Here is a 23197-nt window from a genome sequence, read left to right as displayed (position 1 = left end):
GTTCCTCGACCTGTACACTTTGGGCCGGTTCCTTTTCCTTCTCGTTACTTATACGATTATGCTCGTCACGACGCTCGCCAAACGATCCTCGGTCACGAAAAGCGCGAGCCATCTACGGGAGCAAATTTCGTGAGCAACGATTTACAGTCGATTAGAATGCATTCGCGAAAATTAGCATTCATAAAACTTTCCGATATTGGATAAGTCAATCTTGAACAATGTCACGAAACTGCACATTATAAGCCTAATAAAATATCTGACATAGTAGATCTATGATAAAATCATAATTTGCTTTATACGAATTAAAATGAGATATTGTTGGCGCAACATATTCGCGCCACAGTCCCAAATATAAAATTCGCGAAAAAGTACAGTGAGAACATAAATAAGACCTAAATGTTGAAAGCATGAGTAGCGCGAAACAAGAGCTGCCGTCTGGGAATGCCAAGAGCGCAGCTATGAATTCAAGTGCGATATAGTGGCCGCACCGCGACTCAGAGGCTTAACATAAGCGAGTCTAATGAAGAATTTCACGCGTGGGGCGTATTAAAAAAAAAACTATTTCACACGTCCTATATATTACTAATAATATCCTAATAATTAATATATATAATTAATATAATGCGTTAAAAGTACGGATTCAAGTACTATGCACCTGATGTTTATTTGGAGATGGCGAGTCAATAGCTCGTGCACCAAGTTTGATAGATTACGATTCGATGCTCAACGAGATCCGTGAAATGCGATTGTGCTGTTGCGCGAATGAACAAACGAATGAATTCGCGAGAGAATGAGGTACGTTCGTTCCTTCCTGTAGAAAGAGAGAGGTGCGTGTATGCACAACATTATCTCATCTTCTGCAAGAGGCCTTAAAATATCTCGCGTGTCAATACATCCATCTCTTTCGAATGCACCTGCCTATGAGTGAAGGTTCGAATCTGCATGTTTCGCATATTTACTCCTCCTTTCTTTCTATTATTTATACCTGCCATCGTGGCGAGCAATTATACACAGGAGACAGAGGAAGATTAGATCGCTAGCGATCAAAGCAAGGTATATTAAGCTATCTAAGCCAAATTATCAGAACACAAAAAATTTTATATGGAATTAATTTGCTAATTATTTCCTATTTTTTGCTTTTAAAAGTAATTTTTTTGCTCCAGTTATTAAAAAGTTACGAGCTGGATAGCTTAAGCTTAAGATTAAGCTGCCACGCCATTGTAAAAAACAGCCCTTCGTAACTTTTTAATAGCTGGAACAAAAAAAATTACTTTTAAAAGCAAAAAATAGCAAATAATTAGCAAATTAATTCCATATAAAATTTTTTAGGTTCTGATAATTTGGCTTAGATAGCTTAATATACCTATCAAAGCATCGCGTCGATGAGCTATGTAAACGTCATTCGTAATCGAGCAACGCTAATTAATCGACGATTTCTATACACGACCAGCAATTGACGGCAGCGTGTAGCAAGAGGCTCTTGCGTTTGTCACGCGTGACCTGAATGCAAAATGCCGTTTGTTCTCATGATTTCACGTTTCGTCACGGAGTACATTGACACGAGATTTTCCATACTTAGGCAAAGAAAATGTTATCTTCTAGGCTAGGCTTGCTTCGAGGAAAATAATTAAACAAAATAAAAATTAAGGTGCACATCATTTGCCTTAATTCACAGCAATCATAAAATTAGAAACTCTAGAAATATACATAACAGATTAAAATACTAATTTACATTGTCGCTATTGTACGCGGAAATGATTAGTTTTACAATCTTTAAATTCAATTCTAATTCTAAAATTACATATCGCAAAATCTTTCTTTCAGCATGTACATCAGTCGAATGTTTACGCAAATTTATAGACACTCAGATCGAACATATAGATGGAAATCTTATCAGGACATCGCAGTTGAAAGCTTACGAGATATATTCAGTTACGAAATAAACGGCAAATTGTAAGAAGTCTGGCTTAAAATAGAGAGCCACTATCGCAGCTAGACGGTTCAAATACCGGTATTAGAACCGTTTTCCGGTTTACCCATCCAACATGCAACAGAGAAAATACGCGCGTGCACGAACGGGTTAACATGCGCGAGATTCACCGACGCGAGAGACGATAAAAATTAGAAATCGATAGTCGATTGTATATTTTTATCTCTCGGATATGTATACATATTAATTTTAATATTAGAAGTCGCGTTTTTAATCTGTCAGACATATTTCGTGTAAGATTGTATTCCCCGGCGTGGTCCCTGCAGTTTCGCGACTCCCAAGCGACGGAGGAGGAATTCCTCCTCGCCGCGCTTTCTGAAAATCATCGGACGAGCGTCGTCGGTATTCAGGGGTAAGTGACACCGGCTGAACTCTCTCGCGTCTATATATAAACGAAAATAAACCAGAATGACATTTGAACTATACTCTCACTGATGTCGCCCCTCCTTGCTGCGACAGGCCAAAAGTGAAACGCGGAGGAGAAGGACGAGAGGGACCGGGGCGTCGCGACGAACGTCTGAGAAAAATTGTGTCAGCTAAATCAGGAGGCGCCTATACTCCCTTAGCTTTTGCATCTTCTCTGTCGTATTATTCTTCTTTACAATTACCTGCGAATTTCCGGCGTGCTCGTATGGAGCTACGTCGTATCTTGAGGGTATAAAGTTTGGGAGGTTTAAGTGAGCCTCCTAACGCCAAAAACAGGACGTCGATGATTCACTGAATGCATGACGCATTGTAATCCTGATGCTGCGATGTCAACGTAATGCTGCATTTGTAGCCTGATTCATCGGCATCGCGGAAGGAACCCCGCAAATGGCTTTCCGACTAATGTGCTCTTGTGCTGGGAATGATGAAATGATCGAGATAGAAGAGAAAAGCAATGGTGTTCAGTCGTAAATTCGCAAGATTGCAATTGGATTGAAATTTGACTGCCCGTTGAAACATTGCAGTCATTCAAATATATTATAATAATAATCGCTAGCAAAATGTTCAATTCCAATTGGATAGATTAATTATATTCGTGGGAGATGTGCGCTAAAACCACCGTTTTAATAATCTTCACGTAATAATCGCATGAAGCGAATTGTTTATCGATTGAGCTTTAAAGAAACTAATCCGCTATGCAAATTATCGTAAAGATGTGCCATTGTCCGAAGGAGAAGCGCTTAATTGTCCACTCGCCCATAAAAACATTCGCGATACCATCGACATTGTCGTCGCAGGAAGTAAGAGGTACGAGAACTCACGTACGTCGCAGCGGAAGGTTGCATACCGGGTGGTGAAAAAGAGAGAAACCTCGATCGAAATCCGCGTAGAAGAATCCAATCACTATTGTTAGTTTCGCCTGAGAAGCTATCAGAATCGAAATTTGACGATAACGTGTCGTAAGTCACGATATCTTGATTTTACTGCTTTAATTGCACGCCATTAATCTCCCATGTGGCTTTAATTAAAGGCGTATCCGCCTGCGGATACGCGTCAAGCTAATGACCAGGTGCGTAAACGTTTCTGTCCGCAAGAGGATCGATGCATGTCATATCTCGTACGAGACTGTTTTATGTTTTATGTTTTATGTATGTACAAATTTCAATACGATTCGGCTCCGAAGTAATCAGGACTCTAACGAGTTCTCGTGCCTATTAAATTGAGCGTGGGTCGGCTAGGCCAATTACTAACGAGACAATAAAGAATCGCTTCAGCCTCTGTATTTTAAGCCATTGTGTTGATTGCGCCGAGTATTAGAGCAGAGGTGAACCGCCTTTTCGGTTCTGTCCAAATCGTGTCAAGGCTGTGCTCCTCGGGAGACGTTTAATTTTCAAAATGTCTTTAGCTATATCAGTCAATGTTACAAACATACAAGCGGGAATTAAAAATAAATTATACATCAAGCGCGCTCTCTGCGCTTTTATTCGCGCGACGTATGAATAAAAATGAGCTCGAGTTGAACGCGAGCGCGCAAAGCGCGACGCTGACGAAAATGCATTCCGACGTTGTTGAATCACAATGAGCTTCGGCAATTATTCGCGATGTCGAAAGCATCGTGGATCACGGAGAACGAAGCGGCTGGAGTTTGTCGCGCAAACGTTTCGCCGAACAATTCTCGGTGAAACGCCCGCACTTTATTCGATGCATTTATGGAAAACGAGCGAGGAACGGCTAAAAGGCATCGTGAATTCATCGGCTATTTTTCCTATGACTCCTACGGAAACTACGTCTATATCTTCTCTTCTTTGTAAACGGTGTCGATAGCGCATGCAACGAAATGTCACGATCACGTGTGTGCAATGTTATGCTCTACATATTCGGTCACAAAGCGCCGTTTTTGTTATGGATGTATTATAATATGAACATAGACGAGTGCGTGAGGTTGCGTGCATCTGTGTCGTTCTATGGAATGTCGTGCCACATACGTGTCCAATTGTAGTCGTGTGCGCATTAATGTTATTCTATTAAGACGAGGAAACATTAGACTCGAACAAAAAGTCAGTCGACAACTATTTTCATGTAACATGCTTACAGATGTTCGTATTTCAGATTAGTATATCCTATATAATTACAAGGAATGTACAAATAGCTATAGAAATCTTTGTCAATGAATATTGAGTCACAGTTCGCGTTTGATATTTTCGAGCGTTTCGCAGTCGCGATCTTCGCGCGAGACGAGGAACGAAAGGAGAGAAACGTCAACGTCCATTTCCGTCTCGAACGGTCACATTCGAAGAACAATACAGGGGTGTCCCGACGCAGGACACGCTGCACGGCCTTTTATCTTTCCGTCGAGAGGGGAGAAAAGGGAGAACCGGATTTCCGAAAAAGGGAAAGCGAGCCGCGCGGGATGCAGGTTGCCTGTGCGTCTCGCAGCACGCGCGCACGCACGTACGCCCACGCGAATGCGATAAATTATGTGAGGAGGCGGGCCTCGCGACACAGAGCGTAGAGGGCCCACCATAAAAGAACCTGTTACGTTCCAGATATTAGCCCGACGAGCGCATATAAAATCGGCTGCATTATGAACGAGGGGGATATGCTTGCCCTCTCCCCCCACCCCCCTGGCATAAGACGTCGACGCGATCACAATGAAAGCTGGGTAGGAAATAAACGCAAACAGGGTCACCGGGGTAATCCTCGACGCGGTTAATGGCATCACCGTTACACAATAAATAAGTACAGGCTTGCGAGTCTGTTGTGACTGGTTTTAAGAGCGTGTTATGCCCCACATATGGAGCTAACGATTATAGTTACTTCCAGTAAAAGCACCATACCATCCCTCAAAAATTTTTGTCTAGAGTACGATAACTGCGATTGTTTCCGCAAAATGTCCAAAGTAAAGACAAAAGCACATTTTCTCCAGTTAATTCCGATATCCCGACTGTCCCGTTATTTTGCTCTGCAAGAGTAAAAAGAAAAAAAAAGAGATGATTCTCTCTTCGGGCGCGAAATTTCGTTCGAGGTTGTTACTTGCCTCCGCAGGAACGCCGGAGCGTTTTACCGAGTACCGTGTGCGGTTCTTTATTCCTCTTTATCGATCAGCAACAGAACCGGTACTATACGTACCGTACTATGCGGTGTTTCGTGTAAAACGGGCAACGGGCTACAAAGAGCGCGAGGAGGGTTCGTACGGTAGTTTCGCCGACGCTATTGTAATTACGAGGCCCGGTGTACCGGGTAAGAACGACTTTTCACGTGAAACGCGCGAATAAGGTGTCCCGAGTCGTAACGATCAGGCATCACAGGGCAATAAAGACAACAATACTCGATGCCGGAGATGACGCGGTCGTATTTAGCACATGTCCAGAATAAAAATAGATAGCTGCGCTCACGAATCTGTCACCGCTCGAGCGCACGCTCGGATCGCTCTTTAATGGGGCTGTACGAATTACTCACATTGTTTTAACACTTTAACGAGTGAGAAGTTTGTTCTCGTACTTTCGTTTGTTATCGTGATTTGACCGGCACTTATAGCCGAATGAATGAATCATATCGGATGCCTATGTCCGAATAACGGATCTGTTTTTATTTAGGCAATCCACTTTGAAAGCGCGATTATATTTGTAATATGTTATACTGATAAAATTGTAGTCGATAATCCGACGGCAGGACATTGAAGTCTAAATGATAAACGAGTCGGCCCGCAATCTCGTGATCGAATCAGCTTTTTGTAGACTGGGTAGAGGCGCGACTCAGAAAATGACGTTTGCGCGCGATAGCACGGAAACATTGAATCTTAATCGAAAATCTCAATTGCATTTATCACAATTAGTTTGAAGTGACTCCTTAAGTGGTCCGCGATTCCAAACCGTTATGAACAAGCTGGTTTTTGACTTCGCTTTAAGCTGTCACTCGTATACCGTACACGAACAGCGCGGAATATTATAGTCGTCGAGAGAAATTATGCGGCAATTGCTCCGTTGCAGTTGCAACGTGGCAGCTGCGTCATGTCGAGCGCACTTTATCGCGACTGTGCTCGTGATACATCATACGGGAGTCATTCCGCGAGGCATTAGAGCGGTGAAATGACAATTCGTGAATTGCGCTTGTGTATCTGGCAACGAATTCTCATCAATTCAAAATAGTCCTAATTGTAATAGTATCAAATATCCAGAGAGATAAGCGTTAAGCTGAGAAACTATGAAAAAAAGGACTGATAATAGCAAACTTATCCTGTGTGTTGCACAAAAACAAATAAACAAATGATTCTCGTATATAAAATTCGCCTTCAAGCTATGTCTTCGATAAAATGTATGTACACGTGTCTGTCGTTAGATCGGCCATCGATCGCCAATCATCCTGCTCGCAATCGCTCCGAATTATTATCACGAGTCACGACTCAAGAGCGCGTTGATTACCTCGCTGCACCATCGCCGGGAGCTAAAGTTGAGAATCACTCTCGTAACGATCCGCGCGCGGAAACAATGACGGCGTAAACAGCGCGCGCGTGCGAGGAGCGAGGACCGACCACCCGGGAATCTCTTCGACGCGGACGGCGCGCACACGCCGCACTCGAAAGCACTCTACTGACGAACGGAGGATGCCATAAGCGAATCGAATACTATACGGCTGCGGCGAGCCGCTATGCTGCCATCGCGAAGACGAGAGAAGGAAATGCGGCCGACACAATTTTAACATGTTGCATACGGCGCCGATCGTCGGTGACCAGCTGTGTTACTTTAACATATCTCGTTGGTATTAAATAAAACTATATTGTAATATATATATAATTTTCCCTAGTGTAAATATATATAATTAAATTTATAATATTATATTATGTGTACATAATCAATGACAAACTAATTAAGCAATGTAATATATGTGTTAACGTTACCAATAAAAAAAATTATAATTTTACATTCTTTGGCATGTTCAATTACAACCATTAGCGCTATTTATCCGCGGTATGCCCAAAAAAGTGCGGTAATTTTAATCCCGATATGTGAAGAGTTTTGTATTTATTTAATATTAAATTTAGAAGTTGCAATTTCGCAGCTACGAATCAATGCTAGTTAAACATTATAATTTATCATAACGTTAAGCACGCAATTTTTAAATTTTTGTCGATAGATTTTTGTTAAGTTCCCTGAAATCCATACGATATTTATTTAATGTGCTACGTTTGCGAGCGACGTGTGCGAGCCTTGGGCTCTTGGACACTACCGTTATTGCTTTATTAAAGCTCGTACGTCATTGATCAAACTCTCTCACAATCTCCAAGTGATCTCACGACCTCGCTGCCGGCAGGTGCCAGCGAGAAATATAGGGTGTATCGGAAAAAGAATCGGGAAATATCGTTTCACGAATTGCGATAAAAATTTTAACACGTTATCACATTTAAATTAACGTAAATTGTCATTAATCGGCTGCTCTCTTTTCTCTTTTTTTTTTACAAATTAGATGTATTTCTAAAATCTGGGGAAAGACGTAATTCTTTTACTTTTTTCAAGCTTCGGGAAAAAAGCGTAATTTTTTCATTTCTCCTCAATTTTTGCCTAATTAAATCTTCACATCACGTGTGAAGAAGATCAAATAAATGGGTTATACATGTCGTCCGTTTTTTTTTCCAATACAAGATAACGGTTCACGCGCATGGACACGCACGGCCGCATTAATCGACGTACGTCGAACTTCAACTACAACCTTAACGACGCGATTGACAGTTTAGCGACTGAAGTGGCGCAGTCGTTAAACCCGACACTCCGGAGGTATCCTATCAGCGAACGGAGAGGAGAAAGGATAATGAACCCTCATCGCGGGAGGTGCATCGATTAGGGCGCGCACGATCCCATCCTATCAAGAGCGCGCGTTCTTTTCCCGTGTGATCATCGATCGCTCCAAAGTGCCTTTACTCGCGTGACTTTGACTCGCGCTTGGAGTGAAAGATTGTTTACGTTAAAATTTATACGAAGTAAATTTATATGAAAATTGGAGCGACCGAAATATATACGAGCCTCTTCAGAGGCTCAACCTGATCAACTCCACGAAATAGAAAAGCAGGGAAAATCAATAAAATTATAAATCGAATCTCTAGTACTAAAGTTAATTTATAGAAAGTGGAGTCGCGCGCGCGAGAGCGATCAGTTCGGCGCGTGAGAGGCTCACACGTGAGTCGCAGCTGAACGGAGATATCGATAATCGAGGTATCTCCGTCGGAAATAATTCGCATGGGTTTTCGCTTCGGTACGGCTATACGCGAGACGGCTATAAGCGTCAGCTACGACATTGGAGCGGACTGTAAGAAAAACGGCGTCGACGGCCAACACGTGACCGCACACTTGCTAATCGATAATAAGTCGCGCAATCTCCGCGACTCGAATAACACGGTACATAAACCCCACGGCTCGCGACAAGAAACACCGCTGGCTGGTTCGCCTCCGCGAACGAATGCCGACACGGTCGTTTCAAAATTCGAAGGCCCGTTCTCGTCGTAGGACGTCGAGGAAAGTGTCGGCTCAAGGCCTGCATGCTCGAGATAATCTCCGAGCCGAGATCCGTGGAGCTGAATCAACGTGAGATCACTCCCGCCCCTTTCTCCCTCGCACCTAGACGAATGGACAAACGTCCTGAAACAAACCCCTCGCGTAGGAAACTAGGAACGACGGGTCGCCGAGATCGATGACTCGCGTTCGGCTGTGACGTTTAAACGTGTCATGTACGAATGACGCGAGGCGGACGAATGTACGGCATTGTACGGGGGTACTCCGAACGAGTGGGCTCCGACGATGACGTGGTCATCGTGCGAAGGCACAGCGCTGCGACAAGCGACGATCGACTTGAATCTGACGACGTCAATTTTCACCTTAGAAAATGTAACATCATTCTACGTTGTCACTGATCCACCAGTCGCACATCAATGCCATTGTAACCGCGTCGAGATAAATACACCGCGCCATGCCAGGTTGAAAGGAATGATGGCGAGCACCCTACAGGCGCACACCTGCCAAAATTCGAGCCGGACGGCTCCGAATCTCAAGGGGCGGAAGAGAAAATTGTTCGATCTTCGTCCGTCGGACTTTTTATCCGTATTTCTCGAATATTCTGAGTAGGCGCAGCCGTCCAACTCCAAAACCTACGGACAGGAGGGATTTCGAAATCTAGGAGGTCAACCCCGGGAAGGGAAGGCCGGCGTGGACGTAACGTCGACGACGATCCTGCCTGCGAACCTGCGATGCTCGCGGCACAAACGAGAGGACACTGGCGAGCACCCGGCGAAGGCGAAGGTCCCGGGAGCCCCGCGTGTCCTGGGACGCGTGTTTACGACTCCGGAAGGACCCCACCCTCAGCTTTGGCGTTGGCGACGCACAACGCGCACAGGCAACGTGCACGCACCGCGAGGGAGCGACGGAATCGCGCCTCGACGAGGAGGGACATCGGCGACGAGGATGAGGGAACCGCGTGGATCGCGACCGCGGTCGGGACGTGTCATGTGTTTCCACGCGAAACGCAATATTTACTCACGGTATGCGCGCGTCCCTCAGGTATCGGGTTCCAGGATGGATCCGGCCGAAGGACTTTCCTCGCGACGATGTCGGACGTCACGTCGCGACGCCCCGCGCTCGCACACTCGACGATCACAGTGATCACACACGGCAGTCCGGTCCCAGGGCCGTGCCGTGCTCCGCGAGTCTCTTCTCTCTTCTCTCCACGCGCGACCACGCAACAGTAGCCGACGTAGCCGTCAAACGTGACACGCGCCCGCCATGTTGCCACGGCGACGTCGGCGCCGCCCGACAGCGCGGCGGCGAACCTGGGCGAACCGGCCCCCGGCGGCCGCGCCAATTTCGAAATTCGAACGCGCCGACATGCCCGTAGCCCCGTAGCTATTCCTCGCAGCTGTGCTATTGTCATACTTCTTACGTACGTGAAATAAAATATGTATGTCGTTGGACGTTGGGGGAAAAAAGATTAACGGCACGAAAGATTTAGAAAACAAGCCTCGCATTAGATCTCCACTTTGGACGTTGAGAGCCAATCCAAACAAATTTTACATAGCACAAAGAAAATTATCCAATCGCATTTTACGCGCGTCTATGTGACAGAGATGCGATTGAATAATTAGCAACTATGCAAGTTTGTCTGAATGGGCTGAATGGGCTCTGAGAAGGACGAGAAATCCGAGAGTGCGAGAATCGGAAATTCCCGCGGGGCGTCGTCGCGAGTCGCGAGTGCTACGTTCCTGCCGCCTTCGGAGAACGAATGTTCTTCGAAAGGTTAGTACGCGAAACTACTCGAGGCCGTCGGAGCAGTGAGCACTGAGCACTCGGAGCAGTCGGAGCCGCGCTAGATCGACATTGCCGTTCATCGCCACGCGTGTTTACGCGCGCACGAAGGGAGAGACGGACTTCTCTGGCACGCTGACATTCGCCGCGATTTACGTGGTACGTAGAATCCAAGAGAACCGTCTGAATTGTCACTACTGACCGGTCGTGACGATCACGAGTGACATTCGCGATTAACGGCGTCTTCGCTTGCCGTGTTCGCAGGGCACAACACGTGGCACGGCTGGTACGCCACGTGGATCTTACGCAGTGGAACAACTGACCGACGAAACCACAACCGGATACCGGATACGTCGTCCACCGTACCGGAGACACGCCGACAAGACTTCGCCGACGGGGTCGACGACGAATTGGAATCGGGAAAGAGGTTAGGTAGAGTCGGCCAAGCGTTACCACGTGCGTTTGAGACTCACGAATCGTTTATCGCGACTTTTCGGTCGGAAAGCAGCGAAAAACCGGTAACGTTGTCGACTTTATTATTAATATATTATTATCTGTAAGAGCGGAAAACGTAACGGTAACGTTGTCGATTGAATATATATTGTCTACAACTTTATTTTCGGGATTGTCCGATTAAGCGAGGTATCGAAAATATTACAGCGCAATTTTATGGTTTAAATGTGAGAAAAGAATTCTGTAGGATTAAACAAGCTTAGGAGAATCTCTACCGAGATATAGGGATAATATGTGCGTAGCGCCGATATCTTTCTGCCAGGGGAAAGGAGTAGATTTGTAGATTTAAGATTTCTATGTTTAATAAAAAAAACGGAGAGAATATGGCGGATCAGACGTTGTTCTCGGAACATATAAACAGTGCCAAATTTCAAGAAGAATTCAAAAAACTCTGGCACTCTCAAAGCGATTTTAAGAGCACCAATCTGGAAATCATATCGAAACCCTTTAAAGTATGTAGGATATCAAATTTCTTAAGAGACGAGATTATAGAGAACTTAAAATGCGAATTAGACTGTCACAATCATATACGTCAAGCCCTCGATCTCTATCAGTTAGAGAAAACCGAGGATCTGTCCCGTGCCACCGACAAGTGCATTCAAAGGCTGAACAGATCTTTTCAAACAGATCTGGTATCGTGGATGAAGCGAAATACGGACATCGAGCTAAACGGAAAAGTCTCGATGTCGAGCGCCCGTTACTATGACACGGACCGTTTATTGTGTCACGATGATAATATGGGTGACAGAAGAATTGCTTATATATTTTACCTGACCAAGAATTGGTCAGAGGAGGATGGCGGCGCTTTAGATCTTTTCGACACGGATGAGGACGGCTCGCCCGGGAAGACGGTGAAATCATTAATCCCCGAATATAACTCTCTCGTGTTCTTCGAAGTGGTGGACAATTCCTATCATCAAGTAGCCGAGGTGACGAGCGACAAGTGCAGGTGGTCGATCAATGGTTGGTTTCACGGCCCGTTAAAAAAGAATTTCCCGCCGAGACGCGAGCCGGAGGTGACTTTCGTGCCAACCAGCTCTATCGAAGTGGACTTGCACTCTTGGATTTCCGACGATTACCTGACGCCCAACATAATGGTACAAATTCAAGAGGAAGTCGAGACGTCATCTTACACGTTTCTTAAAGGTTTCTTGAAGGAATCTGTGTATCGGCGAATTGCGAATGATTTGACGTCGCGGGATATCAGCTGGCGGATGATCGGCCCACCGGATATGCGTCACTACGAGATAGCTGACGAGCAAACCTTACCGAAGCTATTAAAAGATTTATGTGAGCTATTTAAATCTATCTTCTTCATTCAATTGTTGCTAAATAAATATACAGGGCTCGACCTGGTGCCCGACGAAATCAAGGGACTTAAGATGACGCTAGAGTTACAGAGATGGTCATCGGGCTGTTACACGTTGCTATACGACAGATTGCTATTTCAAGATGCTTCAGACGAGTCAATAGAGCTTGATCAACTTGACGACGACGTGAGTGCCGATGATGCTGCAGCATCGGCGCTTGCATCGACTTCGGGTTTCTCGACTGGCGAGATCAACCTGGACGCAAATGGAACGCGTCGAGAGTTGAAAAGGGAACGAATCAACGATTCTTCTTCCTCAGCAAACTTGCCTGATAAGAAAAAGGTGGCCAGGTGGCTTGACAGCCAATCAGATGTTGGCATGCAGGTTTCGAGTAAGCACGAGCATGACATGGGTGAAATTTCTTCGTCTCCAGACGAGAAGTTGTTTCGTAGCGATACACCGGCTAGCGAAGATGATTCTGCCAGTGAGGATGGCGAGTTCCAGCTTGACGTGATAATACAGTTCCATGCCGAAGATCCCAAAGGCAAACCGAAGACAGAAGACACGATAGATTATGTGGATGTTAGTGAGCACGGAGGTGTTCTAATGCAGGTTCCGACACGGAATAATCATTTGTGTCTAGTCTATAGGTCAGTCTTGATATCTCGTCTTCAAAAATACCTGAATCATTTGTACGATGGCTATTCGTATACTTTTATATGTTCATATTACAAGTAGTTTGGCACAATTCTTTGGTTAAATCAATATCATTCTGCAGAAAGAGATTAAAAAGAAAAGAAAAGATTCGTGTTTCAAGTTCTGACGTAACTGTTGGTTTCACGACTAACATATTCTCGGATTAATTGTATAAAGACGAGCAATATCCTCTTTACGAATGAAATATTTTCCCTTTAAATATAATATTTTTATTTTAATCAATTCACCAATGTTCATTGCGCGCGCGAACACAGATCGTCTATCTCTCCGCAATTTTTCTTATTAAAGAGAAACATATACAAAAGACGCGCACGCACGCATAAATTGTTATGAAAAGCTGCTAATTTAAGCGATTGATAATACTCTTAAAGAAAATGTATAAAGAAGGACGATAGAAATAGATGATAGAAATTTTAATGCAACTAGATATGTATCTAACTATTAAAGAAATATTTCTTTCTAATATTTAGAACCAAATGTATAAGACAGTGTATATAAAAATCATCTGTACATCATGAAAAATATTTTCATAATCATATATGAATTGTTTCATTGACAAATATTAAAAAAGAGAAAAATAAATTGTTTTATAAAATTGTTAACATATGACGAATTATCCTTTTAGCGATTGATGCACTTTAAATGTTCTCTGATCGATTTGTTTCGCGAATTAAATATAATATCTGTATTTTTATAAATTTATTATTAGAGCGAATATCTCATTTTTGTTCTTTAACGAAAAACATATTGAATGCGGTAACGATACGTATGCGAAGAAATGTTTGTGAAAGCTGCTGGCAAAAGATTTATATGATCAAGATATTTAAGTATTTCGAGAATAATTCTTATTTGCGACATCAAACGAGAAATCTCGGTATAAGTACAGATATATTCCAGTCATAAAAAATATTTCTTTCTAATTCCTAGGAAAGAATTTTTTAACAGGTATCGTGTTACGCGTTCAAGAAATCATCGGTACGTTAGCGATTTATGTGCTTTTAAGTTACGAAAGTTATGCGGTGATTTTGCTAAGGTGGAGATTAAGATTACAATGCAGGAAACATACACACAATTGTTTATTGGATGCGGTATATACATGACATAAAAGAAAATCCTTCGTTTCATTTGCGAGAATCACAGCAAACGTGAGGTTCATGCAGTCGTGTGAAGTTGATGTGGGTGCAGCGAGCAACTTGCACTGAACGCTCGAAAGAAAAGTCTCCCTCGGTAAATTCGCATTTCGAATGTGCCGTCCGGAAACTTTTCTCTCGCCCATCCTTGGAGCATGAAACGCGCGTAAAAGTTGGACGTTGCGATTCGCGTGCGAGACGGAAAAACGACGCGCCCGCTTCGTCGTTTTGCGAGAATCGACGCGATTCTATACCGATGTGACAAAGTGTCCCATTGCACGTCTAGTTGGTTGCAGAGGAGAGGAGAGGGGAAGAAAGAAGAAAGATCGAGAGAAGAGTAAAGGCTTACGCTGTGCGGACGTTCCGGTGGTTACATTCGGTTTCGGGTTCCTGCACTTGAATCCTGGGTCGCGGTAGACTCTGTTGCCTTGTGTCATCCTTGGTAGCGGTCTTCGTCATGACCTGAATGAACGAACGTAATAAAACCCGTTTTAGTGCGAAAATCGTGACGACACGGCGAGATTGTAACTTGGCGCGAATCGGGGTGAATGGCTTAAGGGCGCGTTGAGAAAGTTTAGTCGTCCGACGAATTGAATGGGTAGTTTATTCGCCGTTCGTATTCGTTTTTTCTCCCGCGTCGTATTCTATTTCGGGCGATCGCGCCGGAAGCTATTAATGGGCGCACCTCCGATGTAGCTCCGTTCCGGGTGACCTAATCGAGCATTCTTTAGGCGATCGTAAATTCGTTCGTTTGATTGATCGTTGCTTAACTACTACGAGAAGAAGATCGGACGATAAAAATCGTCCTACTTTTTGCCTCTCATAGGGCCATACTTAAGACAAATTTTTTAACATTATCAAATTATTGGTTATTATTATTGAATGATTATTAAGATTATTACGTCTTCACTTTTTGGCACGTATGTGCAATGTATTTATGCACAAAATTTATCATTATCACGTATTTGCACGTCCATTTGTCTGTAATCGATCATCAGCGCGAATACGATAACTTTTCTTTAGTGTTTATCAGACGACCAATTCGTAATTAGACAACTATCGATTATTGCACGAGACGAGACGAGACAGAACGGAACGTTTACGCAGATTACCAATCACCTGGGACGTGGAGGCAATCACGGCCATCCGTTTCCGCAGCTCGTTCAACTGCAATTCCTGCTGGAAGCTGGGATCGTTCTCCTGCGACTCCTCTCGCTTGCCGCCCTCGATCGATTCTGTCGAGTACTCGACTTGGACCCAGGGACAAGTCGTCGGCGACGATTGCAGCGAGCCCTTGCTTCCGGGACGGGACAGGCGTGGAGAGAGTCGTCTCAATAGCGACACAAGTTTCGATCTAAAGCGACACGTTTGTCATTCATTTTCCGGCAATATGCAGTACAGAAAGAGCGACAAGAGAAACATGTGTAATTGTGTATATAATGAAAACGATTTGTAGATGATAAGAAAGTTATCAAAGGTCTCCTTTTCTCTTTCTAACTTTGCGTATAAGATCGAAGATTTTTTATTAAGCGTTTTTTAGTGCGTCAATATTTTTATTGTATCTTGAATCCTAGAATAAAAGGAATCTACTGTATGCCGCGCAGTTTTTTCAGTCTTTGCTAATTATTTCGCAAAAGTGTAATCAATTTATCATCTTTTTCCGCGGCGAACTGCATTTCCGCCGAGTTTTACATTCCCATCGCATGTCTTCCGAGCGAACGTCGTTACCCGCTCTTTGTTTTTCAGCAAATTAATTGCCGTTTCCAATGTAATGTAACTCGAATACGGCGTTTTCTCGGTATCCTCGCTGCGTGTACACAACGTTATCGCGATTCGCCTCTCGCTAAACCTCCCCCGCCCTCCTCCCGCTATTACCGCCTACTGATTTCTTCTCGACTCGCAAAAGTCTACCGTTATACTTTTCTGCTCGGCAGCCGCGCTCTCGGGCGAGCTTGTCATAAATTATTTGCTTTCGTTGCGTGCGCGAAACGGATCTGCGCGCGAGGTGCATCGGCGTGGATTAGCATACCTCGTGCTCGGCGTCTGAAGATGATCGGAAGTGAGAGGCGCGCTCCTGGAAAGCTGCTCGGCGCTTCGCGTCGCGTTTCCCCAGTGGAGTCGGTTGGAGCTGAAAGTGACGGACCTTCCTACTCTCCAGTCTAGGCTGCTGCTCTGTCTGGCTTGCAGATCTGGGAAGGAACAGAACGAAAGATGATCGAAGCTTTGAAAGATAATCGCGAACTTTCGGCTCAATTTCGGTTCAATTGCGACGATCGACCTTGCACACAAGATGCATCTATATTTCCCTCAGAAACCACGAAAATATTTTACTTATTTAACTAATTTCATTAATTAAACTTAATTCAATCTATTTAATTGAATTAAATTTAATTTAACAAATATTTTTTCCTCGTATAAAGGATGAGTGCGAATACGAATTAAATAAAAAGTAAAATCATCGATCGAGAGATGCGATAGTATCTCGCGCCAAATTTTACATGTACAATAAGAGTTATATAAGAGAGAAAATTCAAATATGAAAATATTAAAAAAATTGTACGTGTCTATATGTATAATAAGATTAAAAGAAAGACATATTAGGAAGAAGTCGCAATTGAGTGGCAGTGCCGAGTTCTTCAGTTTGCTAACGACGCGATGAGTCACAGTTAATGAATTACCTTGTTCGTTGGCGTTCTGGTTGACTCTCCAGTCCAGAGAATTACTATTCCTATTCACGCTATAAATGTTATCACAGGATTTGGTGGCAAGGCATGTCGCGTGATGACGACGTCTCAGCAGTCTTGATACTGGTCCCAAATTTCTGCAAAGCATATTACAGCACTTCTCAAGTCGTTCTATTTCGTGCATCGCCAAGCAAGAAAGAAAAAAGATCATTTACTACCTTCTTATAACTTATTAAATACGGCGCAAAGTAACGATACAAGGCACGATAAAAAACAAAAAAAATCGGCGTTATCGATTGGCCGCGCGGTAGGCTGTTATCTCCGCGAAGCTGATTGTGTCCCGTCACGATAACGAAATATTCCTTGTCCGTCTCTCGCAATTAAAGTAATATCGATCGAGGAGGTGCGACGAAAGTCACTCACTTCTTGAAGCGTCGCGTCTGCTCGATCGGCGGCTTGTTTTCGGTCGGTCCGCCGGCCGCGGGTTCCGGTTCCGGGCAGTAAGTACCTACTCGCACGTGGCTGTAGGTCGCGCGTAGCTGCACCCCGTCCAGCGGCCGGAAGTTGCTGCGCTCGATGGACGAGACCCGCACGATCTCGATCTTCGGCCGCGCCTCTCCTCCGCTCTTCCTTTCCATGATCGACGGAAGGCGACGTCGTCGTCCGTTCTTCTGGATCAACGGCGAAATCCACCGACGCCGCGCCGAGAGTTCAATTGCTCTCGACCTTATTGTCCGCCCGATAACGATCCTCCCACGTCGCATCTATCCGCATCGCGGGAGGGGGAAGGGGAGAAATCGCTGGCGTGTGTCACGTTGAGCAGATGCCCTCGGCACATCTCTTCTCGCTCTCTCGTCTCCTCGTCTCTTCCTCCTCTTTCTCTCAGCGGCGATTTTACTATCTCATTCGTGAAATCGCGAGATACCTCCGCGCCGTAATTGCGGAAAATTGGAGAACGATATAGGCGCCGCGATACGCTCAACCCCCTCGCGCGTAAATAAAGCCGCGAGTATAAGATCGGAAATCTATGTATTGTACCGCACTTGTGTCGTTAACAGTAGAAAAGGCGCGAGGATTATCACGATGCGCTGCGATCTTTCCGAATGATCTTCGGACGATCGGCGCGCAACACGTCGTTGTTTTCCTCGTTCACTTCCTCGATGCGTGACACATCGGTCGCGTGCGCAACACGCGCTGTAACGCGGATCTCGACGTACGTCTGGCAGTCGTAGATTCGATTCTCGTGGTGAGGGAAGAAAGAGATCGCGAATTTTCGGGATTTCCTCGGTGGCCTCGGTGCTCGATATCGCGACGGGCGGGCCGTATCGGGGCGCGCGAACGCTTTAAAGCGCTCGATTCACACGAGCGCACCCGCTCCGCGCTCGTCTCTTCGATCCTTCGCTCTCCTTCTCTCTCTCTATCTGTCCCCCCCTCTCTTCTTCCTTCTTCTTGTCTCGGCGTCGCGACCCGGGCGGGAGGAAGAAATGTGTGGGTCACGTTCATTCATCCCACGGGGAGGAGTACACCGTGTAAATTATCTCGCTGCGCGATCGGGCTCGAGCGCACGCGAGCGAGCGGGCACGCACGCCCGCGCTTCCTTAATTGAATTGCTCACGCGTGTATGCGTGCGCGTACGCATGCGGCGAGAGATCGCGCGCGCGCGCGCGCGCGGGTCGCGTCGCGAGATCTCCGCCGCTTGGTTTCCGAAATTAACGTTTCTGGACCATGTCATTTCACTCGCGGCCTCTTCCGTTTCTGCCGCCACGTGTCGCCTATCTTCTTCGAAAGAGAAGAAAAACCGGCTCGGAGAATCGCACTGAACACTCGCGAACTGTAACGCTCCTCTTTCCGCCTCCGGGTTGGCACATGTACATCGACACTCAAATCGTTCCCATCGTGTATCAGCTTCTCGGGAAAGTGAGAACGGAGATGAATTGATAAGATCGACTCGATGACGCGCTAGCACGCTCGTATAAAATTATTTTACGACGCACCAATTCCCTGGATACATAAAAATCCCGCATAAGATTTAATAAGACGAGATGGTATGTTAAAAACAGACATCGCGCAGACTGTATCGGCTATACAAAATCTTCGTAGATAGATTTTAATCCTTGTAGAAAGATCTACATTAAGAGATAAATAGAATTGTTGCGTTATTCTCTCTTATCCGGCGGTGCTCGCGATTTCCTGGCGCAAAAACGCGTTGTTTCAATAATACACGTAATTACATCACGTAACTTTACATTACATAATTTCACACGCGTAAACGCGAGTGGACGCGCTTTAATTATAATGTTTCCGCGCGTGCGAGTATCGTTTTTCGATTGAAAAATCGAGCTCGGATGTATTGGATATATCCCGCTAAAGCCGCTGTTTAGCCGCGCCGCGAATGCGACTATTCACGCGTAACGTCCGTCACGTCTCTCTTTTCTCCCTCGTTTCATTTCCCCATCTAGCGCAGCTTCCACCGCGGCCTTGTACGTCACGTAACAATGTCCGTCCGTCCGACCTATATCGCAACGTGCCACAACGAATAACGCGAGTCAATCGACGCCGATCGAATTAATTTCGAGCGACGGCGACGGCGACGACGGTGTCCCTCATGTGGTGGAGTGGATCTCACGCGACCGAGTGGATCTCACATCGCACGTCTCTAGACTCGAGAAGAACGCGCGATTACGTGCTACTCGCGATTTTTTCAAGCAAAACTTTTCGTTGCGTTACTGAGATTTTCTTCTCTTCGTCTTCATTAATGCCGCTTCGACAGCGCGCCGGGAAATCTCGCTCGATCGCGCATTTGATCGGTGACCTATATTTTGACATTTACACCAGGGCGATTTTTTGAAAAGCGTTATCACGTTATCGCGCCGTCATCGCGCTCGGAACGTTGCGTTTTATTTGATTGAAAAACGGTGGGCGCGAGGAATTCGCGCGAGTTTCGTTTAATCCAACTTCCAGGATAATCGAGACGATTGCTTGGAAGTTGGAAATGCTACCGACTGTCCTTTTCGAAGCCCTCGAGCTTTTTCTCGGAAACTCCTCTCGATCACGTCTGTCCCAATTCTCAGCTTCTGCCATTCCAGAAATATTTCGCGGCACAGTCGTCGTTCATTCGGAAAGGTCAGAGGGAGTGACGCCCCTAAAATCGCACGGTAAAGGGCTAAATTTATCCGCGAGGACGCGCACATTTCCCTTCAGCTTGACGTCAACGTGACTCCACCGTCCGGATTTCTCTGTGACCAAACGGAAGAGGAAGGTCGCCGACACGCCGGAATTGGATCGTAAGCTTAATTATCGCGCCGACCAACCGCGGCACGGGCAATCGCGAGCGGAATTATCGTTCAGCGCGATGGAATGCGCTTCCGCGTTTTTTTTTCCTCTCGTGCGAATGCAAATGTTACGTCGTGGAATTGACATTCAAATACGTGACTAGTTTACCTCGAGAATAAGATCGGGGAATCTCGTGATTTACAAGCTACGTTCGTGATGTTTTTTTCCAATTCAATCTACATACGTTCTTATTTTCGATTCTTAACTGGACTTTGCGCAAAGTCCCTTTCTCTTAGATTTTAGACAGCGTGCTTGTCTAAAGGTCTAACTCTTCTGGTTCAGTTGCGTTTAATTGAAAATCAGAAAATGACTTATCGGAATTCTCGTGACGACGCTACAGCTTCGCGCTATCTCTGCTTGGAAATCGAACACGCCGCTTTTTTTAATTGCGTCATCAAGATAACACAGTCGAGGTAGAACGGCGAAAAGAAGTGAGAAAGGAAGAGAGGCAAGCTTTTTCTCTCGCCAAGGTCATTTTTTACGGCGGCATTTAATTCGGAGGAGCGTCTCTGTGCAACGCAACATCGTTGAAGCGAGCGTTTGTCCGTGGTGCGGAGAATGTCTAAAAAGTCGTTTATATAGAGGAAGGTATTGTGCCGCGCGATTGTATCATGAGCTGTCGACACGGTGGTTTTAATCCGGACGCGCTTTACGACGTTCTCGAGTCTCTCCTTCTTCCTCTCGCTGTTTGCTGATACAAAGTTTGAGCCACGAGGTTAAGAGGAATCTAAAATTCGCGATACGGCACGAAGACGACGAGTCCCAAATCTCACTTCGCATTAGCGCTTACGTTCCATCGCAAAATCTAAAAAAAGAATCCCGTTCTCATGTTATGATGTTTAGAAAACGGTATAGTTCGGTAGCTCGATAGGTGTGAAGAAAACGCTGATGTAACGTGACGCGAGATTCGCGGGGAATTATCTTCCAGCCGCGAGGGAGAGAAAGAGAGGTAATTAACGCGAGTAGGCTTCCGCGGGGTCTCGTTGCCGAGTGTGGGGCATTACAGCGTGAAGAAACGAGTTTATTACGCGTGCTCGCGCGCTCGCCGCTGTTTGACACCACCGGGCCTCGGGCGGAACGGCCTGTTCGTCGGCGAAGGGATCCTGATGTGCGAACTTAAGTCGACGAGATATTAACTATATTAAGTCCGTGCAACGCGGACGCCGCGACGCCGCGCCGACGGGAGGAGACCATCGGGAGCGTTGCGGCCAGGCGCGCATCGCGAGTATCGCGAGGCGACGCGCGACGTGGGCGAGAATCCCGAGAGGCGTCGTCCCGCGCTCGTGCACGGCACGGCACGGGCCGGAAACTACGCAACGAGCGAAGGACACAAACGATGACACTTACGTGAGAATGACGCGCCGCTCTTTATCGGACCTGGCCTTTATCGCGGAGCATCTCGAGAGAATCGTCCGACGACGGTTACCAGGAGTAAAAACCGTCGAGTCGTCGGATCGTGACGAGAGAAGGATATACCCGTTACGCTTTGACGTGTATTTTTAGTACTGGCCGCGTACAATAGCTCGGGCATCTACATCGCCTTTTTTGCATCTTGTGCGTCGAGCGCGAAACGCAACGCGGAAGTAAAATTGAACGAAAGTTCCATTAGAGATGGAACGACCGCCGGTATCCGTCAACGTCGGTCAAAATTAGCCGTGAGATACGTGCGCGTTGAATTAGAAGAACTTTAAAGTTTCCCAGAGAGAGACATATGTATATATGTAAACACTGCGAGAGCACACCGTGCGTACACTACGTACGATAAGATTGGAGAAAGGCAGGGAGTAAATTGGCTAACCGTCGATCCACGTTGATCGAGATCAGAGTCGCGTGAAACGCTGAATTAAAAAACAAAATTCCGTATAAACGTCCAGCCGGCTAACAAAACGCAGGAACGTTGGACACGTCCGCGCTTCGCGCGTCGCCGGGATTCACTGCCACACTCCGCTCTGCTCCGCTCCGGCCTCCGGCCGCGCGCGTAAAACCGCGCGCGCGCATGGCGGGAGGAGCCCCGCGCCGGCTCTATTACACATCGGTGGCTTTATGGAGCGGTGAAGAAAAATGTGTAATTAAAGCGCAGCTACCTGGCGTGTGCCGATGAGTGTTACGCTTTAGCGGACAGAGAAAGAAAGAGGGAGAGGGAGAGAGGGTTACGCGCGCGGACTCCGGGAGGCGAATGTATCGTCCGCGGTGATACGAAGTTTACACGGCGTATCCCTCGCTCTTTTCTTCTCAGGATTTCTCAGGATTTTCTAGGGACAAAATGTACAAATGGGCTATGAAAAATGATTAAAAAATGGGCAACGTTTGTCCATAATTTTTGAAAATTTATAAAGACGAGCGGCGAATATTGATATCGGTCAAGTTCTCGTAAAGAAAAAGAAGTCAATCTGAAAAAATTGAAAGAAATTGTAGATACAAGGTGGTTCGCTGAACTTAGAAAGAGATACGTGGAATTTATTCATGCGAACATCTTCCTTATCACATTACAGATAAATTTGCGCGGTGCGAACGTTTTGCCGTGAAAGATGTATATTTTCTTCGTCACTATTCATCTATCATCTTTAGGATTCCTTCTGGGTGGAAAATGCAGAGATAGCGATGGATAGAGTATATTGGATTATCGCGATGTACTTGAATAGAAAAGCTTTTAAATCGCCGCGAGGCATTTTCCACGCGTCGTTTTGACGCGTTACTTCTCCTCTCCGTTGAATGTTCCAACGGACCGTCCACGTTCCTCGTCGTGGAAACGGCACTTGGCGAGCACACGTACCTAATACTACGAATTTTCTTTCTCCACGTACAATTA

At 45.7% G+C, this 23197-nt stretch overlaps 2 protein-coding genes across 8 annotated transcripts in view; one reads left to right on the top strand and one right to left on the bottom strand.

The window, feature by feature from the left end:
• LOC139768861 (uncharacterized) overlaps window positions 1-23197 on the bottom strand; it is a 38400-nt gene that overhangs the window by 13173 nt on the left and 2030 nt on the right. Inside the window, exons 1-6 of one of the 7 annotated variants that reach the window (XM_071699479.1) lie at window positions 22187-22327; window positions 17479-19056; window positions 17050-17192; window positions 16401-16560; window positions 15491-15725; window positions 14721-14833 (exon numbers count right to left, since the gene is read on the bottom strand). In XM_071699479.1, the coding sequence (XP_071555580.1) occupies window positions 14721-14833; window positions 15491-15725; window positions 16401-16560; window positions 17050-17192; window positions 17479-17819 (992 nt within the window). In that variant the 5' untranslated portion in view covers window positions 17820-19056; window positions 22187-22327. Of the gene's footprint in view, window positions 1-14720; window positions 14834-15490; window positions 15726-16400; window positions 16561-17049; window positions 17193-17478; window positions 19173-21735; window positions 22328-23197 lie in introns of those variants that run through there. The other 6 variants (XM_071699476.1, XM_071699478.1, XM_071699481.1 and 3 more) reach the window with 6 other exon arrangements.
• Window positions 10722-13845, top strand: Sud1 (Prolyl 3-hydroxylase sud1). Its single transcript, XM_071699496.1, has 2 exons — window positions 10722-10860; window positions 10966-13845. The coding sequence occupies exon 2, from the start codon at window positions 11511-11513 to the stop codon at window positions 13260-13262; it is 1752 nt and encodes a 583-aa protein (XP_071555597.1). The 5' UTR covers window positions 10722-10860; window positions 10966-11510; the 3' UTR covers window positions 13263-13845.

The sequence above is a fragment of the Temnothorax nylanderi genome, unplaced genomic scaffold (genome assembly GCF_030848795.1).
Source record: "Temnothorax nylanderi isolate EJ_2023f unplaced genomic scaffold, tnyl_v1.0 TNYL_tig0018_pilon, whole genome shotgun sequence".
In the NCBI taxonomy this organism is placed as follows: Eukaryota; Metazoa; Arthropoda; class Insecta; order Hymenoptera; family Formicidae; genus Temnothorax; species Temnothorax nylanderi.
The sequence above is the reverse complement of the archived record's forward strand: the minus strand, read 5'-3'. Positions and strand labels throughout refer to the sequence as shown.